The sequence below is a fragment of the Phacochoerus africanus genome, chromosome 9 (assembly GCF_016906955.1).
Source record: "Phacochoerus africanus isolate WHEZ1 chromosome 9, ROS_Pafr_v1, whole genome shotgun sequence".
NCBI lineage: Eukaryota > Metazoa > Chordata > Mammalia > Artiodactyla > Suidae > Phacochoerus > Phacochoerus africanus.
The window spans coordinates 30,493,282-30,519,132 of NC_062552.1; the positions used below are offsets into that span (position 1 = coordinate 30,493,282).

Below are 25,851 nucleotides of genomic sequence, written 5' to 3' on the forward strand. Positions count from 1 at the left end.
GTTGAAGCTAGTCTGTAAGAGCAGGAAGGTTACACCACATTTACTGTAAATTTGTGATTGAGTTGGATATTTTGAAAATCTCGTTTATGTTACTGCAGGCTGACCACCAGGCGTCATTGGGTCCCCGTGACACACTTGGGTTTGGGTCTCCGAGTGTCCTCTGAAGCCCAGGGTGCATATCTGAACCCACTCCCAGTCACCACCATACCACAGAGCCAGGAAACCCCCAGAAACATCAGGGGGCCAGGGGTAGTGGCTTTTATAGCAAATAATCTTTAAGTATTTTTAAATAGCATGAAATGTCATGCAATTTTATAAAGGGCTTCTTTGTAATAATCATATTTTGCAGTAACACAGTTCATTCTTTTTCATTTCTTCTGCTTCCCTTGACATATTCTCTGATAGAAGAAAGACAGACTATTTCATTTCTTAGCCCTAAGACTAGAGACTTCTTAGTATAATCTAATTTCTAAAAGTGGCAAACTTTCCCGAAGGCAGCGCTCATATGGGATGGGCCTGGGGGAGCCCAGATACAGGAGGGAGCTGTTGGCCAGGGCACAGCATCAGGCAGGACCCATCTCCCAGGCGGGGCAGCGATTACAAGCACATGGCTGGACCAGTCGTCCTCTGGAAAAACACAGCGCTGAGCAAGCTCTGGTTTTCTCTCTTCCGAGTCAGGTTTTTCTTTCACTTAAAGTGGGGGTCTATACTGGGGGAAATTTAAATGTTTTTAAAGTAGGTCACGATATTTTAAAAGTAGGTCAGGAGTTCCCGTCATGGCACAGTGGTTAATGAATCGGACTAGGAACCATGAGTTTGCAGCTTCGATCCCTGGCCTCACTCAGTGGGTTAAGGATCCCGCGTTGCTGTGAGCCGTGGTGTAGGTCGCAGACGTGGCTTGGATCCCGTGTTGCTGTGGCTCTGGCGTAGGCCAGTAGCTATAGCTCTGATTAGACTGCTAGCCTGGGAACCTCTATGTCCTGGGGGAAGCAGCCCTGGAAAAGACAAAAAAAAAAAAAAAAAGGTCGGAGTTGCCGCTGTGGTGCAGTGATATCTCTAGCATCTCTGCAGCTCTGGGCCGTAGGTCCGGTCCCCAGCCAGGCACAGTCGGTTAAGGATCCGGCGTTGACGCATCTGTGACATAGATCTCACCTGCAGCTCAGATCTGATCCCTGGCCCGGGGACTCCATATGTGGCAGGGCAGCCCGAAGAAAAAGGAAAAACCGTAAATAGTAGATCATATTACAGAGTAATTCAGCCTTGACTCCCCACCAGTAAAAATGGGAAGACAAAGGGTTAAAGAGCGTCTGTTCAGTCACAAAGGTACAAAGCCGATAAGATGCAGTCTTTGACTTTGTGGAGCTCTACATAGTAGAGGTGTAGTCAAACCGATTGTTTTATCACCGAAACACGCCAGAGTAGGACAGCTGCTTCAGAGGCTAGAAACAAAGGTCACTAGACGTGCTAGTAACGAAGGACCCCGGGCTCCATGACGTGGGTTACACCAGTGCCATCCACGCCTGCAGCCTCTGGCACCCTCATCTTAGAAAGGGGTCCAGATGGATCGGGGGTGGGGTGGGGGGTGGTCAGTGGATTCTTGAAATGCATTGCAGGCTTTGGGAGGCGTCTCACATGTTTTAGGGCAGAGGTCCTCATTTTTCAGCTTTCAGAGTTCTGTGATCCATGCATGCATCCATGGATTCCTTTTGATGAAGAAGTATAGTTTGTATGTGAGGTCTTTATTTAAAAAAAAAAAAAAAAAGGTTGATTTGAAAGGGACACTTTTCACAGAGATGGCCACTGTCAGGCCCCCTTGATCCAGCCTCACCTGACTCCTTCGCACCCACAGCCCAGCCATTTCTACTTCACTGCCAGCCTGCTCTCTTCCCTTGGCACTTTTTGGTATCTATTCCTGTTGCAGTTAAAGCCGCTTTAAACACTAATCTCCTTGTCTTCACTCTTTCGAATCAATATTATTTCTACCTCTGGGATTAGTGTCACTCCCAATTCTATAGTAAACTAATGTATTGATAATCAAGTTGAGGCGAGTGTGTTACTGAAGAGTGTATTTTATAAAGCACAAGCCATGATCCTAGACCTGTATTTTGAGATGGTGTTAGAAAGTACTTTATCCAGTTTTTTGTAACTTCCCCTCCCTTCATTTCTCAATGAGCGGATGGTTTCCAGCAGTTAGTAAACTGCCTTTAGTCTTTGCTTATTGGCGTAACTCTGTCTGGTGGACGTGACCGGCGTTTTGTTTTCAGCCCAGGCCCACAGCTGACAGGCGTCTTTTTTTCTGCCGTAGGAATTCATGAAGAGGCTGGAGGAAAAGCGCACCGCCCTCAATAAGGCCACCACCATGGGGGACGCGATCCTGGCCATCTGCCACCCGGACTCCATCACCACCATCAAGCACTGGATCACCATCATCCGGGCCAGGTTCGAGGAGGTCAGTAGCCTTGAGACTGGCGGGGGGGAAGGGGGTGACGTGGAAACTTGAGCAGTTAACAATGCATTTCCAGCCGAGGGACCATGAGGCCTCTGCAGAGAAAAATGTGTTTCAGGAGACCATTCCTCTGGGTGTTACCTGTCCTGCAACCTGCTTTTCTTTAAAAAGTTAAAGAGTATTAGGAGTTCCCGCCGTGGTGCAGGGAGTTAATGATCTGGCTCATCTCTGTGGTGCTGCTGGTTCAATTCCTAGCCTGGCACAGTGAGTTAAAGGAGCCAGCGTTGTCACAGCTTTGGTTCGGATTCAATCCCTGGCCTGGGAACTTCCGTAGGCTGCAGGTGCAGCCAAAAAAGAAAAAAAAAAGTTAAGGGAATTCTGCAGTATGTCCTTGATACACAAAAAGGCAAATATTTCCATACCACTTCGAGTGAATAGGCTTTCCCAAGCAGGGTGTGCTTGGGGAGTGAACTGTACACACAAGTGAACTCATTCTGTATTTTGGATCTTAGCTGTTTTTATCTTCACCCTGTGCCGCATGGAGTGAGCATACCTGATCCATGAGGGAATGCATATTTGAACTTACTTACATCAAAAGGAGGAGTTCCTGTTGTGACTCAGTGGTTAAGGAACCTGACTAGTATCCATGAGGACGCGGGTTCAATCCCCAGCCTTACTTGGTGGGTTAAGGATCTGGCGTGAGCTGTGGTGTAGGTCGAAGATTCGGCTTGGATCCTGCATTGCTGTGGCTGTGGTGTAAGCCAGCGGCTACAGCTCCGATTCAACCCCTAGCCTGGGAACTTCATGTGCTGTGGGTGCTGCCCTAAAGAGCAAAAAAAAAAAAAAAAAAAAAAAGAAAGAAAGAAAGAAAGAAAGAAAAGAAAAAGAGACCAAAAAAAAAATAAATGAATTAAAAGGAAAGGGAAGCCTGGGGGCAGAGGTGGGGTGTGGATGTAGGTCTCCAAGCTCCTGAGGCTGCCCAGCATCGCAAAGGGCTCCCACATGCTCCGCAGACTGGGTCTTGGTACCACTGATGGGATCTACAGAGAGCCTCATTTACCTTGGCATGCCGGGTATTTTCCATCGGTTGACTTCTTCCCTAAGATGGAAGAAATCCAGGAAGTTTCTGTTCCTCCGACAGGTGCTGGCCTGGGCGAAGCAGCACCAGCAGAGGTTGGCCAGCGCCCTGGCCGGGCTCATCGCTAAGCAGGAGCTGTTGGAGGCGCTGCTGGCTTGGCTGCAGTGGGCCGAGACCACCTTGACTGACAAGGACAAGGAGGTCATCCCCCAGGAGATCGAAGAGGTGAAGGCCCTCATCGCGGAACACCAGGTAAACCTCGGTCCTCCCGTCCCGTCCTCCCTGCGTTTCCACCTCCACCGCTGTCCAGGCTGCTCTGCCCAGTCCCTTGGTTTTGTCACGCTCCTTCCTGTTGGCTCCATGGAGCTGGGCTCCTGCCCTGCCCCCCTGCATCCTGTCCTCACTGCCCATAGGTCTCTCTCCTCCCCCCACCCCCACCTCCGGCTTACTGGTCCATGTCTGCATCTTCTCTGCTGCTCAGCGCCTCCCGAGAAGACCGTCATCCAAGGGAACATGTCATCTTGCTCAATCGCTCAAAACATGACTTCTGTACAGCCCGCCTCTTTCCCGTTCTGAAATGACGTGCACCACACTGATTTATTTGTTTGCTTACTTGTCTGTTCAATATATGTTTATTGGAGTCCCGTTGTGACTCATCGGGGTAAGGACCTGATATCTCAAGAGGATTCGTGTTCAATCCCTGGCCTTGCTCAGTGGGTTAAAGATCCGGCGTTTCTGCAAACTGCAGTGTAGTCTGCAGATGCAGTTCAGATCCACTGTTGCTATGGCTGTAGTATAGACCGCAGCTGCAGCTTCACTTCGACCCCTACCTAGCCCAGGAAGTTTTATATGCTGCAGGTGTGGTCATAAAAAGGAAAAAAATGCATTTATGAGGAGAATCAGGAAGTGTCAGCTTAGTTGGCTAGGCAGGTAACACTGTTGTTGTATTTTAATAAAAGTATAAGAAATTGATGCCTTGGAGTTCCCTGGTGGCTCAGCAGGTTAAGGATCTGGTATTGTCACAGCTATGGCTCTAGTCACTGCAGTGGTACAGCTTCAGTCTCTGGCCTGGGGACTTTTGCATTCCATGGGCTCAGCCAAAAAAAAAGAAAGAACTTGATGCCTGTGATGGCCCTGAAATGTGCTGGGCCGTGTTCTCTGTTGTCCAGGGTACCAAAGTGATTGGCATTCTTTGGTTTGGGAGACACTGCAGACCTGTGTTGCTTCATTTCTCACTTTAGTCCTCCTCCCACCACTTTTCCCATCTCCGCCTCTGTGACACATCCTGGTCACCTGCTCCCTACAGCGGGAAGCCTGAGATGAGGGAAAAGGCCCGACAGTCCACCCTGTGAAATGCATGTGAATGACTGTGACCCTCCTTGGCAGAGTGTACTTCCTGAGGGGGGTATTTTAAATGTGTCTACGTTTCCTGTGGCTGCTTTGTGTCTGGGCAGATCAAAGCCACCTTAACCCTAAACCTCTCGCTATGGAGGGGAGCTGTGCCATCTCACAGGTTGTGTTTCTCACCCAGCTGCTCCCCTGTGGTCCTCAGTCTAAAGCAGATTGCCTTCATGATGCTGTAGTTACTTACCACCTACAGCATTTCAGTCTTCATTTATTTTTTGGTTTTGGGGTGGTTTTTTTTGGTCTTTTTTTGCCTTTTCTAGGGCCGCTCCTGCGGCACATGGAGGTTCCTAGGCTAGGGGTCCAGCCGGAACCGTGGCCGCCGGCCTACGCCAGAACCACGGCAATGCAGGATCCGAGCCACATCTGCGACCCACACCACAGCTCACGGCAATGCTGGATCCTTAAACCACTGAGCAAGGCCAGGGATAGAACTCGCAACCTCATGGTTCTTAGTCGGATTCGTTAACCACTGAGCCACGACAGGAACTCCTGATAGATAGTCTTTGTGTTTTTTTTAATTTTATTGTTTGGGTTTGGGTTTTGGTTTTTGTTTTTGTTTTTGTTTTTGTCACGCCCTGGCATGCAGAAGCTCCTGGGCCAGAGATCAAACCTGCGCCACAGAAGTGACCATGCCAGACCCTTAACCTGCTGAGCTACCAGGGAACTCCTATAATCTTTAGAAATGAGTAAATGCTATATTATAATGATGGTTAGATTTTTTCCCCCTTAGATAAGACATGCTGTTTTATTCTTTTTTCAGAAATAATCGTGTGGTCCTTTCATCCTTTTTTTCTAATTCATTTCTAAAGGTGGTCTTCTCTAGTATACTTGTGTCTTTTAAACTTTTATCAAAGTGTAGTTGAATTACAGGGTTGTGATCATTTCTGCTCTACAACAAAGTGACTCAGTTATTCGTATCCACACGTCCATTCTCCTTCACATTCTCTTCCCACGCAGACCATCCCACGATACTGGGCAGAGCTCTGTGTGCTGTACGGCACATCCCCATCGGCCACTCATCCATACACCTCCGTGTGCACATGCCAATCCCAGACCCCCAGTCTACCCTTCCCCGCTCCCACCTGCCCGCTTTGGGAACTCTAAGTTTGTTTTCAGGGTCTCTGAGTCTGTTTCTGTTCTGCAAATAAGGTCGTTTGTATCTTTTGGGGGTTTTTTTTTTTGTTTTTTTTTGATTCCCCGTATGACAGCCACAAGTGATACCATGTATTTGTTTTTTTTCTCTGACTTACTTCACTTAGTATAATAGTCTCTAGGTCCATCCATGTTGCTGCAAATGACATGCTTTCATTTCTTCAGCTGAGTGCAAGTCCGTCATGGTATACGTTTATCTAACTGACATCATTTCGTTCTTCCAGAGCTTCATGGAGGAAATGACCAGGAAACAACCTGATGTGGATAAAGTCACCAAGACCTACAAGAGGAGAGCTGCTGACCCCTCCTCCCTGCAGTCCCACATCCCGGTCTTGGATAAGGGGCGAGCCGGAAGTAAGCAAGGCCCACTCTCTCTAAAATGAGGATGGTTAGGAGGTCTCATCATGGCTCAGAGTTTAGCGCACCCGACTAGCATCCATAAGGATGCAGGTTCGATCCCTGGCCTTGCTCAGTGGGTTAAGGGTCCAGCGTTACCGTGAGCTGTGGGGTAGGTTGCAGACACAGCTCAGATCCCGAGTTGCTGTGGCTCTGGTGTAGGCCAGCGGCTACAGCTCTGATTCAACCCCTAGCCTGGGAACCTCCATGTGCTGCAGGCATGGCCCTAAAAAGACAAAACAAAAACCAAAAAAAAAAAGAAAAAAAGGGGATTGTTAAGCGAGGAAGTTTGTTTCCTTTATTTTGAGTTAAGGTTTGAAAACTTTGGACCAATTAGTGATTCTCCACGGGCTCTCTATGAGATTATCTTGAAAGAATACATGGGCTAAGTATTAGAGCAACTTATTTAAAACTAACAAGACAGATGCAGGTCTCTATATGTAACTCCATGTGCTCGAAGTCCATCGTTCAGATTAGCCAGAAGAAATTAGAAAAATCTGCAGCAAGAACAGCAATCAGTCACCCCCTTTGAATGGTCTCCCTTTGATTCTGTTATATAAATAACCTTCAGCTGGAATGGAACAGGAGTGACCATGACCTGGATAAAGGTCACGACCTGTCTGCTCGTTCGTGACAAGCATCTGATAGATCTTGCTCATGTTCCTATGACTTCCAGCCCTATGTACGTACTTCCCAGGCTGCCCTGACCCAAGGAATTGACATGAACTAGTAGTAGCTAGTGTGGATAAGCTTTCAAAGAAGCACGATTTGTACCAGGCAGTTTTGTGTATCTCTGAATGGTGCCTTAGTAAAATATGGCTGGGGGCCTGTCGCAGTCATGTTTTGCCCAAGGAGACAAGGGGACAAAGTGGTTGGGAACTGGGCACAGGCTGCTTGGCTGTCCCCACCCCCCAGCTGGGACATGGAACCTTGGCCACATTACTTAAACCCTCCCTGAGCCTCCACTTGCCGGTCTGTAAAAGGGGAGTGACAGTCTCGTTGGACTGTGGTGAAGAGTTAATGAGCTGATGGGGATGGAGTGCTTAGCACACCTCCGGGATAAACATTCGCTCTTGATCTTTTTAACAGAGTCCCACGGGGGTTAGGCGTTCTGGGAAAACCTCCGCTTGGACACAGATTTCCTTTAGGATCATGGGCCAGAAATTGATTTTCCCAGGTCGTTTTGAGCCATTTAGTTAGATGAGGAAACGCTCTGTGAAGTTATAGAAACTCTCGTGAGCAATAACCAGAACGAGGGGGGACCGTAGGAGGGCGGGGGTTAGGATTTGAGGTGATGCAGGGCAGACAGTCTCCGTGGATAGCGGACTCGGGGAGGTGGGATCCTGGGCAAACACTTCGGTCCTTGATGGGGAATTTGTGGCATCTTTCTGTGGCTTGTGGCATCTTGCTGTGGCTCCAGCGAACGCCCGGAGTCCCCTGCCCACACCTCCCTCCTCCCAGCCCCATCCTCAAAGAACTGGGTTTGCTGGAACCGATTCTCATACATGGAAGCAAAGGGGGGGACCCTCGGCTGCTGGTCACCAAATCGGCGCAGGTCTTGGGCTGGAAGTTCATCGTGAATTTATGGAACGTGTTCCAGGACCCCAGGGCTCCTGTCACACAGATTTCTCTGCTGTCTCTGGGTGCTCTGTGATCCTTCTTAAGGACCCAGACATCACGCATCATCTAAATTAGGGTGTTTCTACTTGGAACCCCCAGTAATCAGGGTGATTCCGAATCGTCAAGGTCAAGTCCTAATAGATTTCAAAACCCCGGACACTTTGCCGTCCTAACCACCGTCCTATTTTAACAGGAAAACGCTTCCCAGCCTCAAGCTTCTATCCCTCTGGGTCCCAGACACAAATCGAAACCAAGAATCCCAGGGTCAACTTACTGGTCAGCAAATGGCAGCAGGTCTGGCTCCTGGCCTTGGAGAGGAGGAGAAAGCTGAACGATGCCTTGGACAGACTGGAAGAGGTAAGAAAACCCACATCTTCGCCACCACATTGTCATTTGCCCTCATTCAATGTAACGCAATGCCAAAGCATGGACTTCTCAACCTTTCTGATAATAGATGCACAGACCTTTTTTTTTTTTTTTTTTTGCTTTTTAGGGCCGCACACGCAGCATATGGAAGTTCCCAGGCTAGGGGTCTAATCGGAGCTGCAGCTGCCAGCCTACACCACAGCCACAGCAATGCCAGATCCAAGCTGTGTCTGCCACCTACAGCACAGGTCACAGCAACACTGGATCCTTAACCCACAGAGCGAGGCCAGGGATTGAACCCATGTCCTCATGGATACTAGGTGTGCTGAGCCACAATGGGAACGCCAATAAATAAACTCTTGATGTTTGAGTGCCTGTTTTACTTCTAAAATGAATGTCACAAGTATGAGTACATTTTTATGGGGAAAAAACCCTGATAAATGGAATTTGGGGTTTAGGGAATCAAGGTTAAAAAACAGATGTGTTTTTAACATAATCAGAAACTGACTCCTTAGGAAAAGGTCAGCCTTGACCTGCGTTTGCTGGAAGCATCAGCTGGCAACCATCATCATTCATAATGCAGCTCTTTTAATTATGTATATACCCTGTGATCTGCGGTTGAGGGTTTCAGATGCTGGAACTTGAAAATTTTAGAAGGTGGGGAGTTCAGCGGGGCTGGTGGCACAGTGTGGGAGGGGTTAGAGAGGGGCTGTGGAGCTGGGCCTGCACCCCAGGGCACGGCGTTAACGTCAGCTTGGGCCACACCACCTCTGTGACTTCAGCACTGTCAGAATTTCTGACCTTTTTCTTCTCAATTTTCAAAATAGTGTTTGTTTTTCTGCCGCACCCATGGCATGTGGAAGTTCCCAGGCCAGGAATCGAACCCGAGCCACAGCTGCAGCAATGCTAGATTCTTAACCCTCTGCACCACAAGGCAACTTCCAAAATGGTGGGATTTTTTTTTTTAATTGAAGTATAGTTGATTTACAGTGTTACGTTAATTTCTGCTGTATAACCAAGTGATTTAGTTATACATATATATGCATTTTTTAAATATCCTTTTCCATTATGATTTATCTTAGGATATTGTAGTTTGGCTTTTTGAGGAGTTTTATATGTTTCCTCTATTTGTAAAGAAAAAACAGTGACAGTAATGAAATAAACTTCAGGAAACAGATGATTGAGTCCCCTTTGCAAGATCACACCTGTATTTGCAGGGGCAATGTGTGTGTTTTCTAGAAGATCGTTAGAAATAACATTATCAGGTTGTATAAGATGTAATTCGAGCACAGCAGTAGCTCAGTCAACATGCCTTTCACCCTTTCCAGCTGAGGGAATTCGCCAACTTCGATTTCGATATCTGGCGCAAAAAGTACATGCGGTGGATGAACCACAAGAAATCCCGAGTGATGGACTTTTTCCGGAGGATCGATAAGGACCAGGATGGGAAAATAACCCGACAAGAATTTATTGACGGGATTCTTTCCTCAAGTAAGTCCTAAGAGAAGCTCCATGACCAATGTATTGAAAGGAACTGAGCACAGTTTAAACCCGGGGAGCTTGTGTTACTCATGAAACATCACCTTTAAACTTGGCTGTGAAGTCACTGCCCTCAAAAAAATGTGTCCTTGGTTCAAGTTTATGGCTTTGGCCACACCCGCTGACTGTAACCACAGATAAACGCAGTCCCTCCGGGCTGCTGTGCCCTTACAGTAATGAGGTTAATAATCCTCAATTCTCAGATCGAGTTGTCTAGCCTAAAATCGCACATCGATCAGTGCGAGCCTGTCTCTTGCCTTTTTTGTGCTAATTCCCATTCTGATCTAATACTGTCATTAGCAGGAAATGAGAACACTATAAAAATTCTTAAGGTCTTCCATCATCTTCTCGTTTGACAGTTTAGTCAGGTATATGGGATTTCTCTGGCTGATGTTCCTAGAAGCCATTCTTAGTAAATTCCATACAGTTTACTCAAAGTGATAGTTGGACCATGTGAAATTTGCTAGTATTACAACACTCTTTAGCCTAGAAAAGCAGACATTGCATAAGATTCGTCCTAATAATAATTAAAGGTAAGTTCAGATCGCATATATAGTGGTTGTGTTTGGATGATGTAAATCAAGGAATTTTTTTTTTTTTTTTTAATGGCCACACCTGTGACATATGGAAATTTCCAGGCCAGGGGTCAAATCCAAACCTCAGCTGCAACCTACACCACAGCAATGCCGGATCCTCTAACCCACTGCACCAGGTCAGGGATCCAACCTGCACCTCAGCAGCAACCCGAGCTGCTGCAGTTGGATTCTTAACCTGCTGGGCCATGGCAAGAACGCCTCAGAGTTTTGTTTTTTTTTTAAGGATTTTAATATATTTGATCATCCTGATAACTGAGTTGGCCTCATGATGATTAAAATGTACAATGGAGAATGTCTGGGGCCAGCATTAACAAGTTAACATGACTTTTTAAAGACTTAAGTCTTTTTGTAAAATATTATTGTAAGTCGAAAATCCATCACCTTTCAGTGGGGCTGTCGTAGGACTTAGAATATCTTCGTTATCTCTTGTATGTGGAGCCTAAACAAAGTCAAACTCACAGAGACAGAGGGTAGACCAGCGGTTTCCAGGGGCTGGAAGGTGGGAGAAGTGGGGAGAAGCTGGTAAAAGGGACACATTTTCAGCTGAATCAGGTGTGCAGTGTGGTGACAGAGTTGCTAACGCTGTGTCATGTAACTGAAATTTGCTGAGAGGGTGAATTCTCACCAGGAGGGAGGTATTCGCACCGGAAAGAGTCAGGGATGAATATGAGAGGGGATGGATGCGTTCACACAGGCGGGGGTTCATCCAGAGCGTGTCTGTGTGTCAGATGGCTCCAGTCGCACTTTAAATTCCTTACCTTTTCTTCCTCGGTGACCCCCGTGACGCTCCGTACCTGTCTTGAACACGGCAGAGTTCCCCACCAGCCGTCTGGAGATGAGCGCGGTCGCGGACATCTTCGACAGGGACGGCGACGGCTACATCGACTACTATGAGTTTGTAGCCGCCCTTCACCCCAATAAGGACGCGTATAAGCCCATCACGGACGCCGACAAAATCGAAGATGAGGTAGCTTTGCTCACCTCCCCCCGACCCCCACCAGCCTCCAGCTGCCCCGTGCGCTCGCCCGACCTCGGGCACGATTGGTGCCACTGTTTCCTTTATTTCCGTGATTAGGGATTGTGGCAAGGCTTTGAGGATTCCGTAATGTCACGTTTAAGGTGAAAAGTGAACATGGTCTCGTTGCTTTTGGCAGGTGACAAGGCAGGTAGCTAAGTGCAAATGTGCGAAGCGATTCCAAGTGGAACAGATCGGAGATAACAAGTACAGGGTAAGTTTTCGAGACGGCTGTGTCCTTCCCTGAAAGGGTGAAACATTGAACATTTGATCGGCATTGTTTCCCAGGAATGCTGATCATTTCCTTTCGCCTTCCGTCAAAATGGGACGGTCTGTGAAACTCTGCCTTCTGTCCCTTTAAATTCCACAAAGACAGCTCGCATGTTGTGTGTTGGGCCATGTCTTTCACATGGACGACATGTACATTCCTTTTAAGGAGAAAAAAATACACAAGAAAACACAGCTCCTCTATGTAGGTGGCTTCATATTCCTTCATAATATATCTTACGGGTGTTTAGAGGTAAGTCGTCATATTTTCAAAAACAAAGCTACTCCAAGCCGGGAAATGAACAACGTGGACCCATTTTTATAAATGGCAAAAAGAGGCAGTGTTTTCCACTTCGGCAGAAAATTTTTTTAATTTAAATCTCAGTGATTCAGTTCACCTTCAAAACACTCACTAGGGTTGTGTCACTCTTTTTTCTCTTTGGGGAACATTTCTCATTGGCAGTAGCCACGTGGGAAATGTGCTAGTGTCCCTCGACCCGCCGCTTACTCACAAAAGAAACATCATTTTACTTTTCTGTTTCCACAGTGAAAAATACTCATCTCCATATTTGAATTTCTAACTTAGATTTGAAACCCAAAGACTTTCTAAAACACTTGCATAGAAGGTTTTTTGTTTTGCTTTGTTTTTGTTTTTCTTTCTTTTTTAAGGACGGCATCTGCGGCATATGGAGGTCCCCAGGCTAGGGGTCAAATTGGAGCTGCAGCTGCCGGCCTACACCACAGCCACAGCAACTTGGGATCATTAACCCACTGAGTGAGGCCAGGGGTCAAACCCACATCCTCATAGATAGTAGGTGGGTTCATTACTGCTGAGCCACAGTGGGAACTCCTCTGATGATTTGAAGTTGGGAAGGATGGGTACCTGTGCACCTCTAAACTAGGTATTATGTCCAGAAGCCCGGGGTATGAGCGTGTGTGTGTGTGGGTGTGTGTGTATATGTATGTTCTAGAGTCATACAGAAAGTTTCCTGTCGAACTAATTGTATCTTTCTTCCATTTTTCATTTTTTTTTTTATCAGTTCTTCCTGGGAAATCAGGTATAAACCAGTGGAATGTATTCTCAAGTTGCCCATGGTTTTTTTTTTAACTTGACCTCATAGTCATTAAAGCTTTTGCCCTGGCCGGTCTTTCCCATGCTGTCCCCTGGCTATTACATTGTCGGTTGGCGTGGTGTTTCTGTCAACGCTTAAGGGTCCTCGATCCAGGATTCCTTTCTGCCTTGTGTCTCAAATGAGGAGATTACCTTTAAGGAAACCAGATAATGAACTGTAGCTCGGCTGGCTACAGCGTCCCAAACGCAGTTTCCAGTTCCTGCTTTTCGTAACACTGTCTACATAGGTCTTAGGCGAGTCCTCGCGGCCGCCCAGGGCGGACTGTGCTCAGGTCTCAGTGTAGCCCCCTTGGTGTCTGACCACTGAGGATGCACTCAGAGTAGCTGGAGAAGGGCCAGCACCGCGGTGACCCGGGAAGACAGCGGCGAGGGGCACCATGGCGCCAGCCACGGGTGCGGAGCAGCTGCCGACCGTGTGCCCGGCTTCATTGATTCAGGGCTTTGCAGACTCAGTAGAAACGGTAACTCAGGAGGCCTGAAATGCTGTCCTTCCTTTTGAGGAAATATCTTTCTTGTACCTTATATGACACCTTAGCCGTATGTTATGCCATTTTGACCTCACATTTAAGTCCGTATAAACCGTCCCGAGCACTGCATCATGAGCAGAGTTTTAGAACTGAAGAGAAATGGTGTTTTGACTGAAACAAGGAAAATGTTTTACCCTGTGCTTTGGGGGCAGCCCTGCTGTCCACACCCTGACCACGTCGTCTTAGCGCTCACCCTGCCACTCAGTTTCCAAGCCCAGTGACATCTTCAGTGTCCAATTACCTATTGTCCCCATTTTTTGCAAGCACATAATTTTTTCTAATAGTTTTTCAGTTATCTTGAACAGGATGTTTTGAAAACTTCCATTCGTTTCCATAAAAAGTTACTTTTCTATTCTTGTTTTCCATCCAGTTCTTGCTTATTTTCTGAGTTAGTCATAAAGATAGCATCTTTTACTTATGGACAGGATGAAGTACCTCAAGAGATTTAATTCACTGAAAGCACAAAGACCAACATTATTTTTTTGTTGGGTTTTTTTTTTTTTCCCCCCCTTGGTCTCACAATTTAGCCATTGAGAAAATTAGGGCAATTCTAAAGACAGAGTCAGTTGTCAGACAATGCTTCTTAAAATTGAAAATCATTCATACTTATTATAATTGAAATATCATCTCTGTAAAATACTTTGTTTATATCCTTAAAACTTGTTTTGAACATGGTCTTGGACCAAAAGTGTATGGTCTTATTATCTGGTTTCTTAAGGGTAATTTTCTTTAAATCCTCTCCTTTTTTCCCTTGGCTTATTAGCAGCACCAAATTTTTTTCTAACAAAATAAGTATTTTGGTCTTCAAATTTTAATTGCCATTGCAAGAGCAGGTTCAATTCCAGGAAAGTTTAAGTCTCCAGGCTTGGCAACCGTCTTAGAAAAATAGTGACCTGAAAAGGTTTGAGGTCCTTTTTTTGTGCTTTCCAGGCCTTCTGAGTGTCAGTGTCTGGCATGGTTGGCTTCGTTCTAGGGAGTTCTTCCTAGAACTCAGTGGTACAGTTGATTGAAAAGTAAATTAAAAAAAAAAAAAGGAGCAAGTTGTTTCTACTTAAGGTGATCTGCTTATCCATCATGAGCCCAAATAGTCACAATTGTTACCTGCCTGAAAAAGCAGCTATTGATATCCAGGTGACTGTTCATTTCACTCTGGTATCCTCCAGGTTGGCAACCATGAAATTCACTCTGGTGGTTTTTTTCCCTCGGTTGTCCATGAGCTTATTAGAAATGATTGAAATGTATAAAATCATTTCTCATGGGCTTTCACGGTACATAAACCTTATGATCTGAAATGACCTGCAGTCTAGACATTTATTCAAGATCAGCAGAATCTGTAGCTTGAGTGATTGGAGAGCCACTGAAAGGGCAAGAAGAAGACAAGTGTGTCTCAGGGCCAGTAGTTTTGGTACCCACAGCTTTAAGAGGAGGCCTTTTAGAGTTGAAAGCTGCAACGTGAATAATGTGTCTGTAACGGTTCTATGTTACAGAAATCTAAGATGGCACATTAATCCAGCCTTTGACACACTGGCCTACCCGTTCATTAGTGATGCAGAAACTTTATTCAGCTGTGCAAGTTTCATTAGTCACGTTCGTTTACTACTTTCTCGAAGTCAGAAGTGCTTAGAGAACACAAAATGAGTTGATGACCCAGTTTCTCCCACAGACTTCAGTGGGAAACAGTTTTAGGTGTAAGAGGAAGTTTTCCTGAAGAAGAATCTCTGTAGGATCAGCTTACTGCGTAGAAGCCCAGGGCAAGTGGGCCGGTGCTTCTTTTCATGGCTGTGTTCAATTGCTAGAAATATTTTTCGAGTACTGCCTTACTAATGTTGTCTCTGTCATAAGAAAGAAAAGTCAGTGTTTAGAAGAGAGCTTCAGGATCACACGGGATAACCTTTGTCATCTTTCCCACCCTGTTTCCTTTGGGCTAAATCAGCATGCAGCCGTCTAACGCCGATCAGTACAAACCCCTCTCTGAGATCGTACTAATCGCTGTGACCTAAGCAACAAGTTAGAGTTGGGTGCTTACGCAAATCTCAGACCTTGGGTTGAGAGTGCCTCCTGACAATGAGAGGGTCTCCTTTCTTCCTCTCCGCAGTTTGGAGACTCCCAGCAGCTGCGGCTTGTCCGAATCCTGCGAAGCACCGTCATGGTCCGTGTTGGAGGTGGATGGATGGCGCTGGATGAGTTCTTAGTGAAAAATGACCCCTGCAGGGGTAAGGAGAGTCCTGTGTCAAGATGATACACTTTCATGGCGGCGTTATCAATTTTGCATTCTCTCCCAGCATCAAAAACATACCGGGTCTAATTCGGGTCCTTTACTGCGGTGATGAATGTGTCCCACTGGTTTGTCCCCCTCGGGTTCCCAGAGCACTTGCGGTAGTCAGTAAACTGTGTTCCTCTCATCGTTTTCTCACTTCTCCTGGGTAACTGGGAGGCGGGAAACAGGAGAGCAGGTCTTTTTCTTTATGAGACACTCCCATCTGCAATTTTCAAAAGGAGCCATTCTACCGGCCCGGGAAGGGATTTTATCTGTCATTAAATAGCAAAGGAACAGGAAAGAAGATTCAAGCTGCATTAGAGTAAACATTTACCAGCACAGGTTTTTATGAAATTAGGGGAAGATAGGAAAGCAGCATTTTTCAACTTTTTTAAATAACATTTTTCAACTTTTTTAAATAATAAACTGCTACTGTGACTCTGACGTTGAAGTTACAGATTAGAGCATTAAAAGAATGCTCTAACAATTCTAATAAGAATTCCCTGGTGGTTAAGGATCTGGTGTGGTCACTGCTGTGGCTCGGGTTGCTGCTGTGGCGCAGGTTGGATCCCTGGCCCAGGAACTTCTGCTTTGGGCACAGCCGAAAGACAACAAAGGCTCTCCTTTGTTTTATATTTTGAAAATAGGGCAGGCTAAAGAAATGCAGCCACATTTATGAGACAAAGAAATGGAAATACTGGAGTTCCCATTGTGGCTCAGCGGGTTAAGAACCCAACTAGTATCCATGAGGATGCAGGTTCCATCCCTGGCCTTGCTCGGTGGGTTAAGGATCTGGCATGGCTGTGGCTGTAGTGTAGGCCAGCAGGTGCAGCTCCAGTTCGACCCCTCGCCTGGGAACCTCCACATGCCCTACATGCGGCCCTAAAAAGAAAGAAATGTGAATGCACCACGTTCTGTGGGGCTACCTCGGAGAGTTAGCGTAAACCTGGGCCCGGTCTTTCCAATTCATCTCTTTCTCTGAGTCAGATCTCCTTTTCCTGATGTGACTTTTCTTCTCAGTTGTGTGCTAGAGGCCCGAGCTGAGCCACCTTTACGTATTCAGCTACTGTACTTTATTTCTGCTCCTGCTAACAGTATTCCTGAATGTGATTGGTCTCCTGTGTCATTTTTTCTAGTTCATCATCATGGGAGTAAAATGTTACGTTCGGAATCAAACTCTTCAATTACTACTACTCAGCCTACTATAGGTTGGCGACCCCTCTCTTTGCCTCCCCTGCTAACCGCGCCTCTTTCCTACTTTACATTCTCGCTTTAACCATTTGTTTTCAAATAACATGCTTCATCCATCACGTATGGCTTAACTCATATCCAACTGAGCTGGTGCTTCCAAATTTCAATTCCGGACACCTGACACCCTGCCGGTCGGTGTTGCACACTCTAGGGGTCGTGTCAGTGATCAGACACACGCCCACACCCTGCGCGTGAGGGTCCGGTGGTGCCTTCTCCACGTGCACGTGTGTGGGGCGGAGTGTTGCATCACGGGTCCCCTCGCAGGTCCCTTGGGTCTGGTGTTTGTGATTGCATGTCATAAAACAGTTTTTCAGGCATAAAAAAGACCTGCTGCCTCCCTGAAGTGAAAAACCCGAAAGTTTATACGTGTTGTCATCCTGATTAACAAACCATTCCTCATTCTGTGGAATCCTATCGCTCAATTAATCCTGATGGTAAAATACTGGCCTTCTCCTCACCTCAGTAGTACATGCAAAGGACACAGCCCCTGCTGCACTGGCCCGTCCCCCAGGGCGGGGACGGGTGGTGACACCCTGCAGGCATCGGTAGTGGGTGGATTAACAACATGGGAGCATGAGCTTTTCATTTCCATGCTGACTCTCCCTTCAATAGTGGTTCTTCTTGCTGGTGTCTAGTGTTAGAACAAGCACACTTTTGTTTCTTTCCCAAACTTACTTGTATCCGAAAGGAATGCATTGGAAAGGAATGCATTTGACTTTTTGTTGTGCTGCGTTGGAATTGGCATGGCAAAAAGGTGTCCTTGAGACCCTCTTCGTGGTCCCTGGTGCCAGGTGGCCCTTCTCCCCCACACGCCTGAGTGCCTTTCTGTGTTTTTCCCTTCCTCTCTCATGGGCTGTCTTGCCGCGTGTGCCGGAATCAGCTAAAGGACGGACGAACATGGAACTCCGGGAGAAGTTCATTCTGGCGGACGGAGCCAGTCAGGGCATGGCTGCCTTCCGGCCCCGGGGCCGGAGATCGAGGCCCTCGTCTCGGGGAGCCTCCCCCAACCGATCCACCTCCGTGTCCAGCCAGGCTGGCCAGGCGGCCACCCCACCCGTCCCCGCCACCAGCACACCCAAGGTAGGACCACTTCCTCCTCCCATTCCCACGTCGGCTAAAGCGCGCTTCTCAGGGTGTGGGGACCCGAGAATTTGTAGGACCAGCTTTCTCCAAATGTGTTCCTTCCCATAATGTGGCAGATGCAGGATTTTTTTTTAAATATTTACATATGTAATACACGCACATATATAAACACACACATATATATATATCTGTATTGATTGACCGATCCATAGATACCTATATATATGCTTTTGCCTTGTGGTTCCTATAGAAATGACCTATTTAGGGGATTGGTCACCTTTTAGGTTTTTGTTTTTAAAGCTTCATTCACGTTTTTGGTATGTGTGATTTGCCATCAGAGCTTTCCATTTTTTTAAAGTATCGTTGATTTACAGTGTTCTGTCCATTTCTGCTGTACAGCAGAGTCATGCATGTACATTCCGTTATCTTCCATCGTGTTCTATCCAGAGAGACTGGATACAGCTCCCTGTGCTGTACAGCACTGCTTGTCCCTTCCTATTCATTCTCAATGTAATGATTACCAGTCTCACTGTGAAATGTGACCCTTGGCTAGAAATACCTGTTTCCGTGGCTTGTTTTTGTTTTGTTTTGTTTTTTATCTGCTCTTTTACGTTTGATTTGCCATTGTTCCACACAGATTCTCCACCCTTTAACTCGCAATTACGGTAAACCCTGGTTGACAAACAGCAAAGTGTCAACTCCTTGTAAACCAGCAGAGTGCTCAGACTTGCCCATGTCGTCTCCAGAGGTACCGTAAGGCCCAGATCGCAGCCTAACAGCCTGCTGTCGCACACGTGGTCACCTACTAACACGGCCTGGCCCGGCCCTGAATTAATGTGCTCCTGATAATACTGTGTCTTTTTTCAGACTAATATAAGTCTCAACCCAGCATTTCTAGGAAGACTTGAGAGTCAGGGGGAACAGAAAAGACAGTTTGTAGCCCCTTGAATGGCCTCAACTGAACCTGGTCACAGCTGCAAGCTTAAGACCTCGTTTGTTTAGGGTTTTTTTGTTTTTTCGTCTTTGTTTTGTTGTTGTTTTCTTCATTCCTCATTTTCTTTTCTCTCCTGGGAGAGTGGAATACAGGAGATTATACCCAGACCTAAGTCAGGTTCTTTCGAAAGCTGACAGTCTGCTTCTGCTTCTCAACATAATGTGGGCAAGAAATGCTCTAACCCTTTCTAGGAGAGAGTGAGGGGCAGTTTTGTTTGCAAAATCACTTAAAACAGTGAGGACTGAGAGTGATCACTCTGAGCAAGGTCCTGCTGAATGTCTGCTATGGTTATTTCTGCCCAGGAACACCGGGTGGGTGAGACATAAACCTTTTAGTTATCAGTGCAGAGGCTGGGGGCTCAGGTAGGCAGAAAGTTTGCTGTCATTTTCAAAAGCTATGTATCTTTATTAGACTTAATGATTACTATTCAGGATGCTCTTTTTTTTTTTTATTCAAGTATGGTTGGTTTACAAGTACAGTTCTTAACTTTTTTAAATGACATGCACTATGTGGATAATACAGGTGACATAGAATCTGCCAAGATTAACACATAGATCATGTAATTCAACTGGAAGTCAATCATATCTCCTTTAAAAAATGACAGAAGCACCAAATAATCACATATTTTATTAAAATCACAGTAATTGGGGGGGTAGGTAATCCCTAAATTATATTTATGGAAACCAAGGAGGTATTTCATATTCAAGGCAAGGATGCTTGGGTAAAAGTAATTTGGTGCCTTGAGAAAGCCTCTCATGTTTTCCGGAACTCTCACCTGGGATTTAATCCGCACACCAGTCACGAGAGGTGGGCAGTCAGTGTCCGTGTTCCTGTGACTGGGGCTGAAGTGATGGAAATGGAAATTGCTGATGGGGTGGAACTGGGGTGGGAACACACCCCTCAAGCTCCCCCCCCCCCCCCCCGCCAGTGAGTGGTGTTAGCGTCACATCACACCTGCAGGTGGCTGTCACTCCTGATGGCTCTGTTGTAGCCCAAGCTGAGAACAGCTGAAGGAACCTTAAGTGACGTGTTTTAAATATTTAAGGTGGTGCTGCTCTGTGAGGTCAAATTTGTAAAAAGTGTAAACTCCCCAAAATGCACATCTAAGCCGATTATTTTGGCTCATGCAAAATTAGGCAACAGCCTCATACAGAGCAATGGCGTGTCTGCGGGAGGGTCTTCAAGAGTATGCGACAGGCTTGGGGCAAAGTCAGAACCGCCAAGGCACCTGAAAAGAATGCACTCAGTCTTTTGTGGTAACAAACTCTGTCACCTCAGGGGACACATTCACAGTGTGCGGGACCTTGCTCTCTCCTGTGTCACCGACTTTCTCACTTAGGGCTTTCCCTGGAGCAGGGCTGTGAGGTTTCTGGCAGATGACTTCCTTGCTCAGACCCTCACCCTTCACATTTGTGAAAATGATGCTTGAGGAGTAACTGTGGTTAGACGATGAGAGTATGTTGAGGATTTGTGGATTCTATGTATGCAAACTCCATACAAATACTATACTAAAATATATGTAGAGCATATGTATGTAAATGAATTATGAATATCATTGCTATTGATAATTTGCAACTCTGATGTAGCAAAAGGTCTTACATATGCTTCCTTAAACATCTGAAACTATTTAATAAAGCAGAGTTAATTTGTTTAAAAGGCATATGTAATGGCATAGATTTGACTTCCTCCAAACAGCTCCCTGAGTTCCTTCGAGAAGATGACAACCTTATATTTCTCAGGAGATTTATTTTTTAACTTTAGGAGAATTGCAGAATGTTACAGTGATCTCAAAAAAGTGCAGTGGTTTTAGACTTAGAATGAAATTTTATAGTGTGCTGGCTTTAGATATTCTTTACAAGCTCCTGTAAGAATTTTAGGAGAATCATCTGCAAACGTGGCTTAGGTGCCTTGTGTGTAGGGACCAGAGAAGGTGCCAAAGCCACGAGATGAAGTGACACGCTTCTAAGTTGCGAAATGTCACTGGAAGGGGGGGTGCAATTAGGTTTCCCTAAAAGAGGGCGGTCTAGGCATTGCTTATGTTCCTCCCATTCTGTGTCTGCTTGTTAATTTCTGTCTAGTTCCTTGAAAGCCCCGCAGGTAGCAGGGTGTCCAAGCACAGGCTTCCCGAGCCTTCTCGCCATCCCCATCTTCTGGCTGTCCTCACTCTGTAATCCCACTCGTGGTCTAAAAGGCACTAACATACTCACCGTCTGCCTTGGTTTCCTTGGGGAATCTCCACTTCTATGTTTTCAACACGAATTCATCTTCTGTAGACGGTTCCCTTTGAATTCGGGAAGAGAGTAAGAAATTAGTGGAGAAAAACAGGTGTCTGTTTCACGAGGGGTTCTCCCCCTGGTCCCCACGTGTCTGGCAGGGGTTTCCTACCTATCTGTGCGCTGATGTCGTTGGAGCTTCCTGGGACGGGGCCAATGTCTGAAACATCTTTTCGGTCATCAAACACAGGGAACGCCCATCCAAGGGAGCAAGCTTCGACTGCCCGGGTACCTATCAGGGAAAGGTTTCCACTCCGGGGAGGACGGCGGCTTGATCACGACCGCAGCCGCCAGGGTGCGGACGCAGTTCCCCGGTGAGTGTGGAGTGTATCTCCTTTCACAGCTTTGCCATGTGCTCTGAAGGTTAAAATCCTGTTACTTCCTAATTGGGGAAGACGTTATGAACTGATGCTACTGTGTATTTTTTTTTTTTTTTTGACCATTGTTTTTATGTTACTGGAGTATAGTTGACTTGCAATGCTGTGTTGGTTTCAGGTGTACAGCACAGTGAGTCAGCTATACGTACATGTGTGTACACACACGTATATGTCCATGCTTTTCTTCCATATGTTATTACAAACTATTGAGTAGACTTCCCTGTGCTATACAGTAGGTCCTTGTTAATTAACTGTTTTAATGTGTTATTTTATGTTTTATGTGTTATGCCCACCTTCTAATCCCCCCCACAACGGTTTTCCCGTGGTGACCCTAAGGTTGGTTTTGAAATCTGTGATCTGTATTCTTTTGAAATGACAGGTGGTCCCCATCCTGCATCAAAGGTAGGGGATCCGTGAGTCATGGACTAAGTGACCCCAAAATCCCTTTTGGAAAGTACGAGAAAGATGAGCAAATGAAAGGAAAACTGCCGGGGTATCTGCGTCCCCAGGCTGCAAGGTCTTGCCTCCTCTGCTGCTTGGCAAAGGCACTGGGCCTGGTCTTGGGTGGTTGGAAAACCCCAGCTACGGGGCACTTCACTGAATTGTGGACCTTTCCGCAGGGGCCTGAGCACCACAGGCCTAAGCTTCTTGAAACTTTAAGTCTTATCAAATTCCTTTGTGCTTTTTTTTCTGTGTTTTGTTTTTTTTACCTCTGCACCTGCAGCATAAGGAAGTTTTCCCAGGCTAGGGGTCGAACTGCAGCTGCCGGCCTACACCACAGCCTTCGCACCGCAGGATCTGTGAGCCACATCTGTGACCTACACCACAGCTTGCAGCACTGCCAGATCCTCAACCCACTGAGCAAGGCCAGGTTCTTAACCCATGGAGCCACAGCGGGAACTCCCTTTTGTGCTTTGAATTACTTATTCTCAGCTAAACATTGAACCTAAGCATGTGCTGTGTGTTTGCACTGTACACGTGCTAAAGTTTGGAAAACACGATCTTAAAGGGGACATCTGTTCTTTATGGAATAAGTAAATGGAGTCCCGTTTTAAGCGGGGTTGCCCCAAACCTGCTTTTTTTTGTAAATCTTGTCTACTTCAAGTGAGGGTCCTCTCCCTGTGGAAGGGAGCAAGGCCAGGCATCCCCCGGTGATTCCCAAGGGCCTGCCGGGTGACCGGCAGACTTGCTGAGATTCAGAGCATCTGAGTGCCCAGCACTGCAGCAGTTGGACCCCATAGGAAGGATGACCCATCTCTGCCTTCTGTCCTCAGATCCCAAGAAGACACCCAGCCGGCCTGGCAGCCGGGCAGGCAGCAAAGCCGGCAGCCGGGCCAGCAGCCGCCGCGGCAGCGATGCATCCGACTTCGACATCTCCGAGATCCAGTCCGTGTGCTCAGACGTGGAGGCCGTGCCCCCCACGCACAGGCCAACGCCGCGGGCGCGCTCTCGGCCGTCCTCGGCCAAGCCTTCCAAAATCCCCACACCCCAGAGGAGGCCAGCCGCCAGCAAAGTGGACAAGTCCTCCAAGAGATAGTGCAGTTGGGTCCCCCCGGCCCTTCCTAGAACATTTACTATTTAAGTTGGAAAAGATGTAAAATACGATGTAGAAAATATTGGGAAATATTGCGAGAGGCGCGTTTAAAAATTCTGCAGATGGCCTTATTTGTGTATTTGTCTTTTTATTCTCTGTATAATTTCTGGTCAGCTGTTCGGGGGTGACAGTCACATTGTGGGGTGGGGGGAGAGAGTGGACAGGCACGCGGAGCCCAGCGGGGTGCCCGCTGGAATCAGTCACTGTACCTGCAGGTAAGTCCACGGCCTCTTGCCGCTCACAACCCTCCACCAGGGGCTGGCGTTCAGGATACCTCATGACACCATCTTCTTGATTTTGTGGAAACTCTGAAAAGCCAAAAGACGCCCACAGAGTTACTATATTCTGAAATGACCTAAGTGTAAACTGAGATGGGGGCACAGAGACCCACACACTCACTGCAGTTCTCAGCATCATCCCTGGCAGAGAACCCCCAGGAAGTTCCTTTCAGCTCCTGCCCCATTTCCGGGCCACTGCTTGGCCCGAGGCCGGAGGCGTCCTGGACATGAGACCCGTTATCCTGTGTAAGAGCATCATTATAAAGCGCATTCACGTATATGTCAGGTTTTCTTTTGCTTGAGTGGAAGTAGCACCTGCATCCTCGAACTCATTTTGTATCAGAGCAGTTTCGCTTGCAGAAAAGCTATGAAATAAAACGTGTCCCTTAACTACATTGCTATGGAATTAATTCTTTTTTCCCCCTGGGGGGAAAAAAAAAATCAGTGTATTTTTTTATGAACAATATCCGTTTGGAGTGACCAAAAGAGACTTTAAAAAATGGGTTTATTTTGATTTCTCATCTGAAATAATCATGTTCTGGTATTATATCTATATTTAATAAATATATACATTTTAATTTATTATGTATACTCACATACTATAGAAAGATATCAGTATGCATTTAATAAAACATATTCACTTGAACATATGGAATACCTGCTTATTTAAAGTGAACTTTTGCTATTTATTTGTTTTAAATAAAAGTTATGTGGACAATATATTTTTACTCACCGTGTGGCAGGCTAAGTCTGGGATACATTAAACTCAAGGATTTAATATATAATAAGTGATAAAAAATAGGAGTTCCCTTTGTGGCTCAGTGGGTTAAGAACCCGACTGGTGTCCATGAGGATGCAGGTTCAATCCCTGGGTTGAGGATCCAGCATTGCTGTGAGCTGCGGTGTAGGTCACAGGTACAACTCAGATCTGGTGTTGCTGTGGCTGGGTGTAGGCTGGCAGCTGCAACTCCAATTTGACCCCTAGCCTGGGAACATCCATGTGCCACAGTTGCAGCCCTAAAAAAATAAAAATTAAAAAATCAAAATAACATCAGTCATTCCACAAACATTTTTTTAATAAGTACCAACTGTGTGCCAGCCACTGTTGGTGACCCTGACGTTCAGGTTCAAGGGCAGCCGCCTGTTTTCCCCACTGGGTCTTCTTCCAGAGACCAACGTTGAAAGGGCCTGTGGTGTCCACAGATGGACATCCAGAGCCACTTAAAAGTGACAGCGACTCCTCCTTTCTCAAGCATGGGTCCCCGGGAAGGGTCATTCGCACCTAAGAGATTGTCTTTCACGGGTCTGACCGTCATCTGAGGAGGCGGGAGGCTGCTCTGCCGAAGATCACATTTCACTTTAAAGACAAACTCCAGGGAAGGGCTTATCTCAGCCCATTTGAATGCCGCCCTGTGAAAGAGCTAAGGGTTTTGCTTTTTGTCGGAGGAAACTAAGCTTCTGGAGAAAGCTAAGTGGTCAAGAATATTTCGGGGCCTGACAGAACCTCTCCCAGTTGCAGCATCTGCCTGCCGAGGGGCCTTTCAGTCTGTGGTGCCCAGTGTTTGATCCTCCAAGCTGGCTCCCAGCCCTGCCCCAGCTGCCTCTCCTCTCCCCTCCGCATGCGCCTCCTCTGCCTTTTCGTCTCTTTCTTGTTTTCTTTCTAATTTCAAAAAGACATAGGAATGAATCTCAGCACTAAAAATCTTAAAGGTTGGTTCTGTTCAAAGATAAACTGACATGTTAAGAATTTTAAGATTTGAGCAAAAGCCAGTTCTGATCAGGCAGCGCCAAGCCAGAGGCGGTTGGGCGTCCCCACCGACAGGAGCTGGGAGACCCTACCGAGACCAGCAGAGGCTGTAGCTCAGAGCCTAGCCGGCTGTGCAACCAACTAACTGTCCTTAGGTTCTGCTTTCCTAACTTCGAGGCATTTGCAGAATTAGACTTTGGTTTGCTTTCCTAGGCCTCTGAGGCATTAGGGCCACATGGGTTGAAAGGACTCCTTGTTTAATTAACTGAGTGGTTCTTGTTCTTTTTTTGCTTTTTAGGGTCGCACCCAAGGCATATAGAGGTTCCCAGGCTAGGGGCTGAGTTGGAGCTGCAGCTGCGCCACACCACAGCCATGCCACAGCCACACAGTGATCCAAGCTGCAACCTACATCTACAGAACCGAGTCTGCAACCTACACCACAGCTCACGGCAACAC

At 46.6% G+C, this 25,851-nt stretch overlaps 1 protein-coding gene across 17 annotated transcripts in view; it reads left to right on the top strand.

Moving 5' to 3' along the window:
* DST (dystonin) overlaps positions 1 to 24,043 on the top strand; it is a 496,303-nt gene extending 472,260 nt beyond the window's left edge. For 8 of the 17 annotated variants that reach the window (XM_047794747.1, XM_047794756.1, XM_047794748.1 and 5 more), the window contains 14 exons: positions 2,306 to 2,449; positions 3,588 to 3,776; positions 6,308 to 6,437; positions 8,293 to 8,456; positions 9,794 to 9,956; positions 11,413 to 11,567; positions 11,755 to 11,829; positions 12,923 to 12,940; positions 15,637 to 15,754; positions 16,935 to 17,006; positions 17,930 to 18,129; positions 18,770 to 18,880; positions 21,590 to 21,713; positions 23,051 to 24,043. In XM_047794747.1, the coding sequence (XP_047650703.1) occupies positions 2,306 to 2,449; positions 3,588 to 3,776; positions 6,308 to 6,437; positions 8,293 to 8,456; positions 9,794 to 9,956; positions 11,413 to 11,567; positions 11,755 to 11,829; positions 12,923 to 12,940; positions 15,637 to 15,754; positions 16,935 to 17,006; positions 17,930 to 18,129; positions 18,770 to 18,880; positions 21,590 to 21,713; positions 23,051 to 23,313 (1,926 nt within the window). In that variant the 3' untranslated portion in view covers positions 23,314 to 24,043. The remainder of the gene's footprint in view (positions 1 to 2,305; positions 2,450 to 3,587; positions 3,777 to 6,307; positions 6,438 to 8,292; positions 8,457 to 9,793; positions 9,957 to 11,412; positions 11,568 to 11,754; positions 11,830 to 12,922; positions 12,941 to 15,636; positions 15,755 to 16,934; positions 17,007 to 17,929; positions 18,130 to 18,769; positions 18,881 to 21,589; positions 21,714 to 23,050) is intronic. The other 9 variants (XM_047794750.1, XM_047794759.1, XM_047794761.1 and 6 more) reach the window with 4 other exon arrangements.
* Positions 24,044 to 25,851: the final 1,808 nt, after the last annotated feature.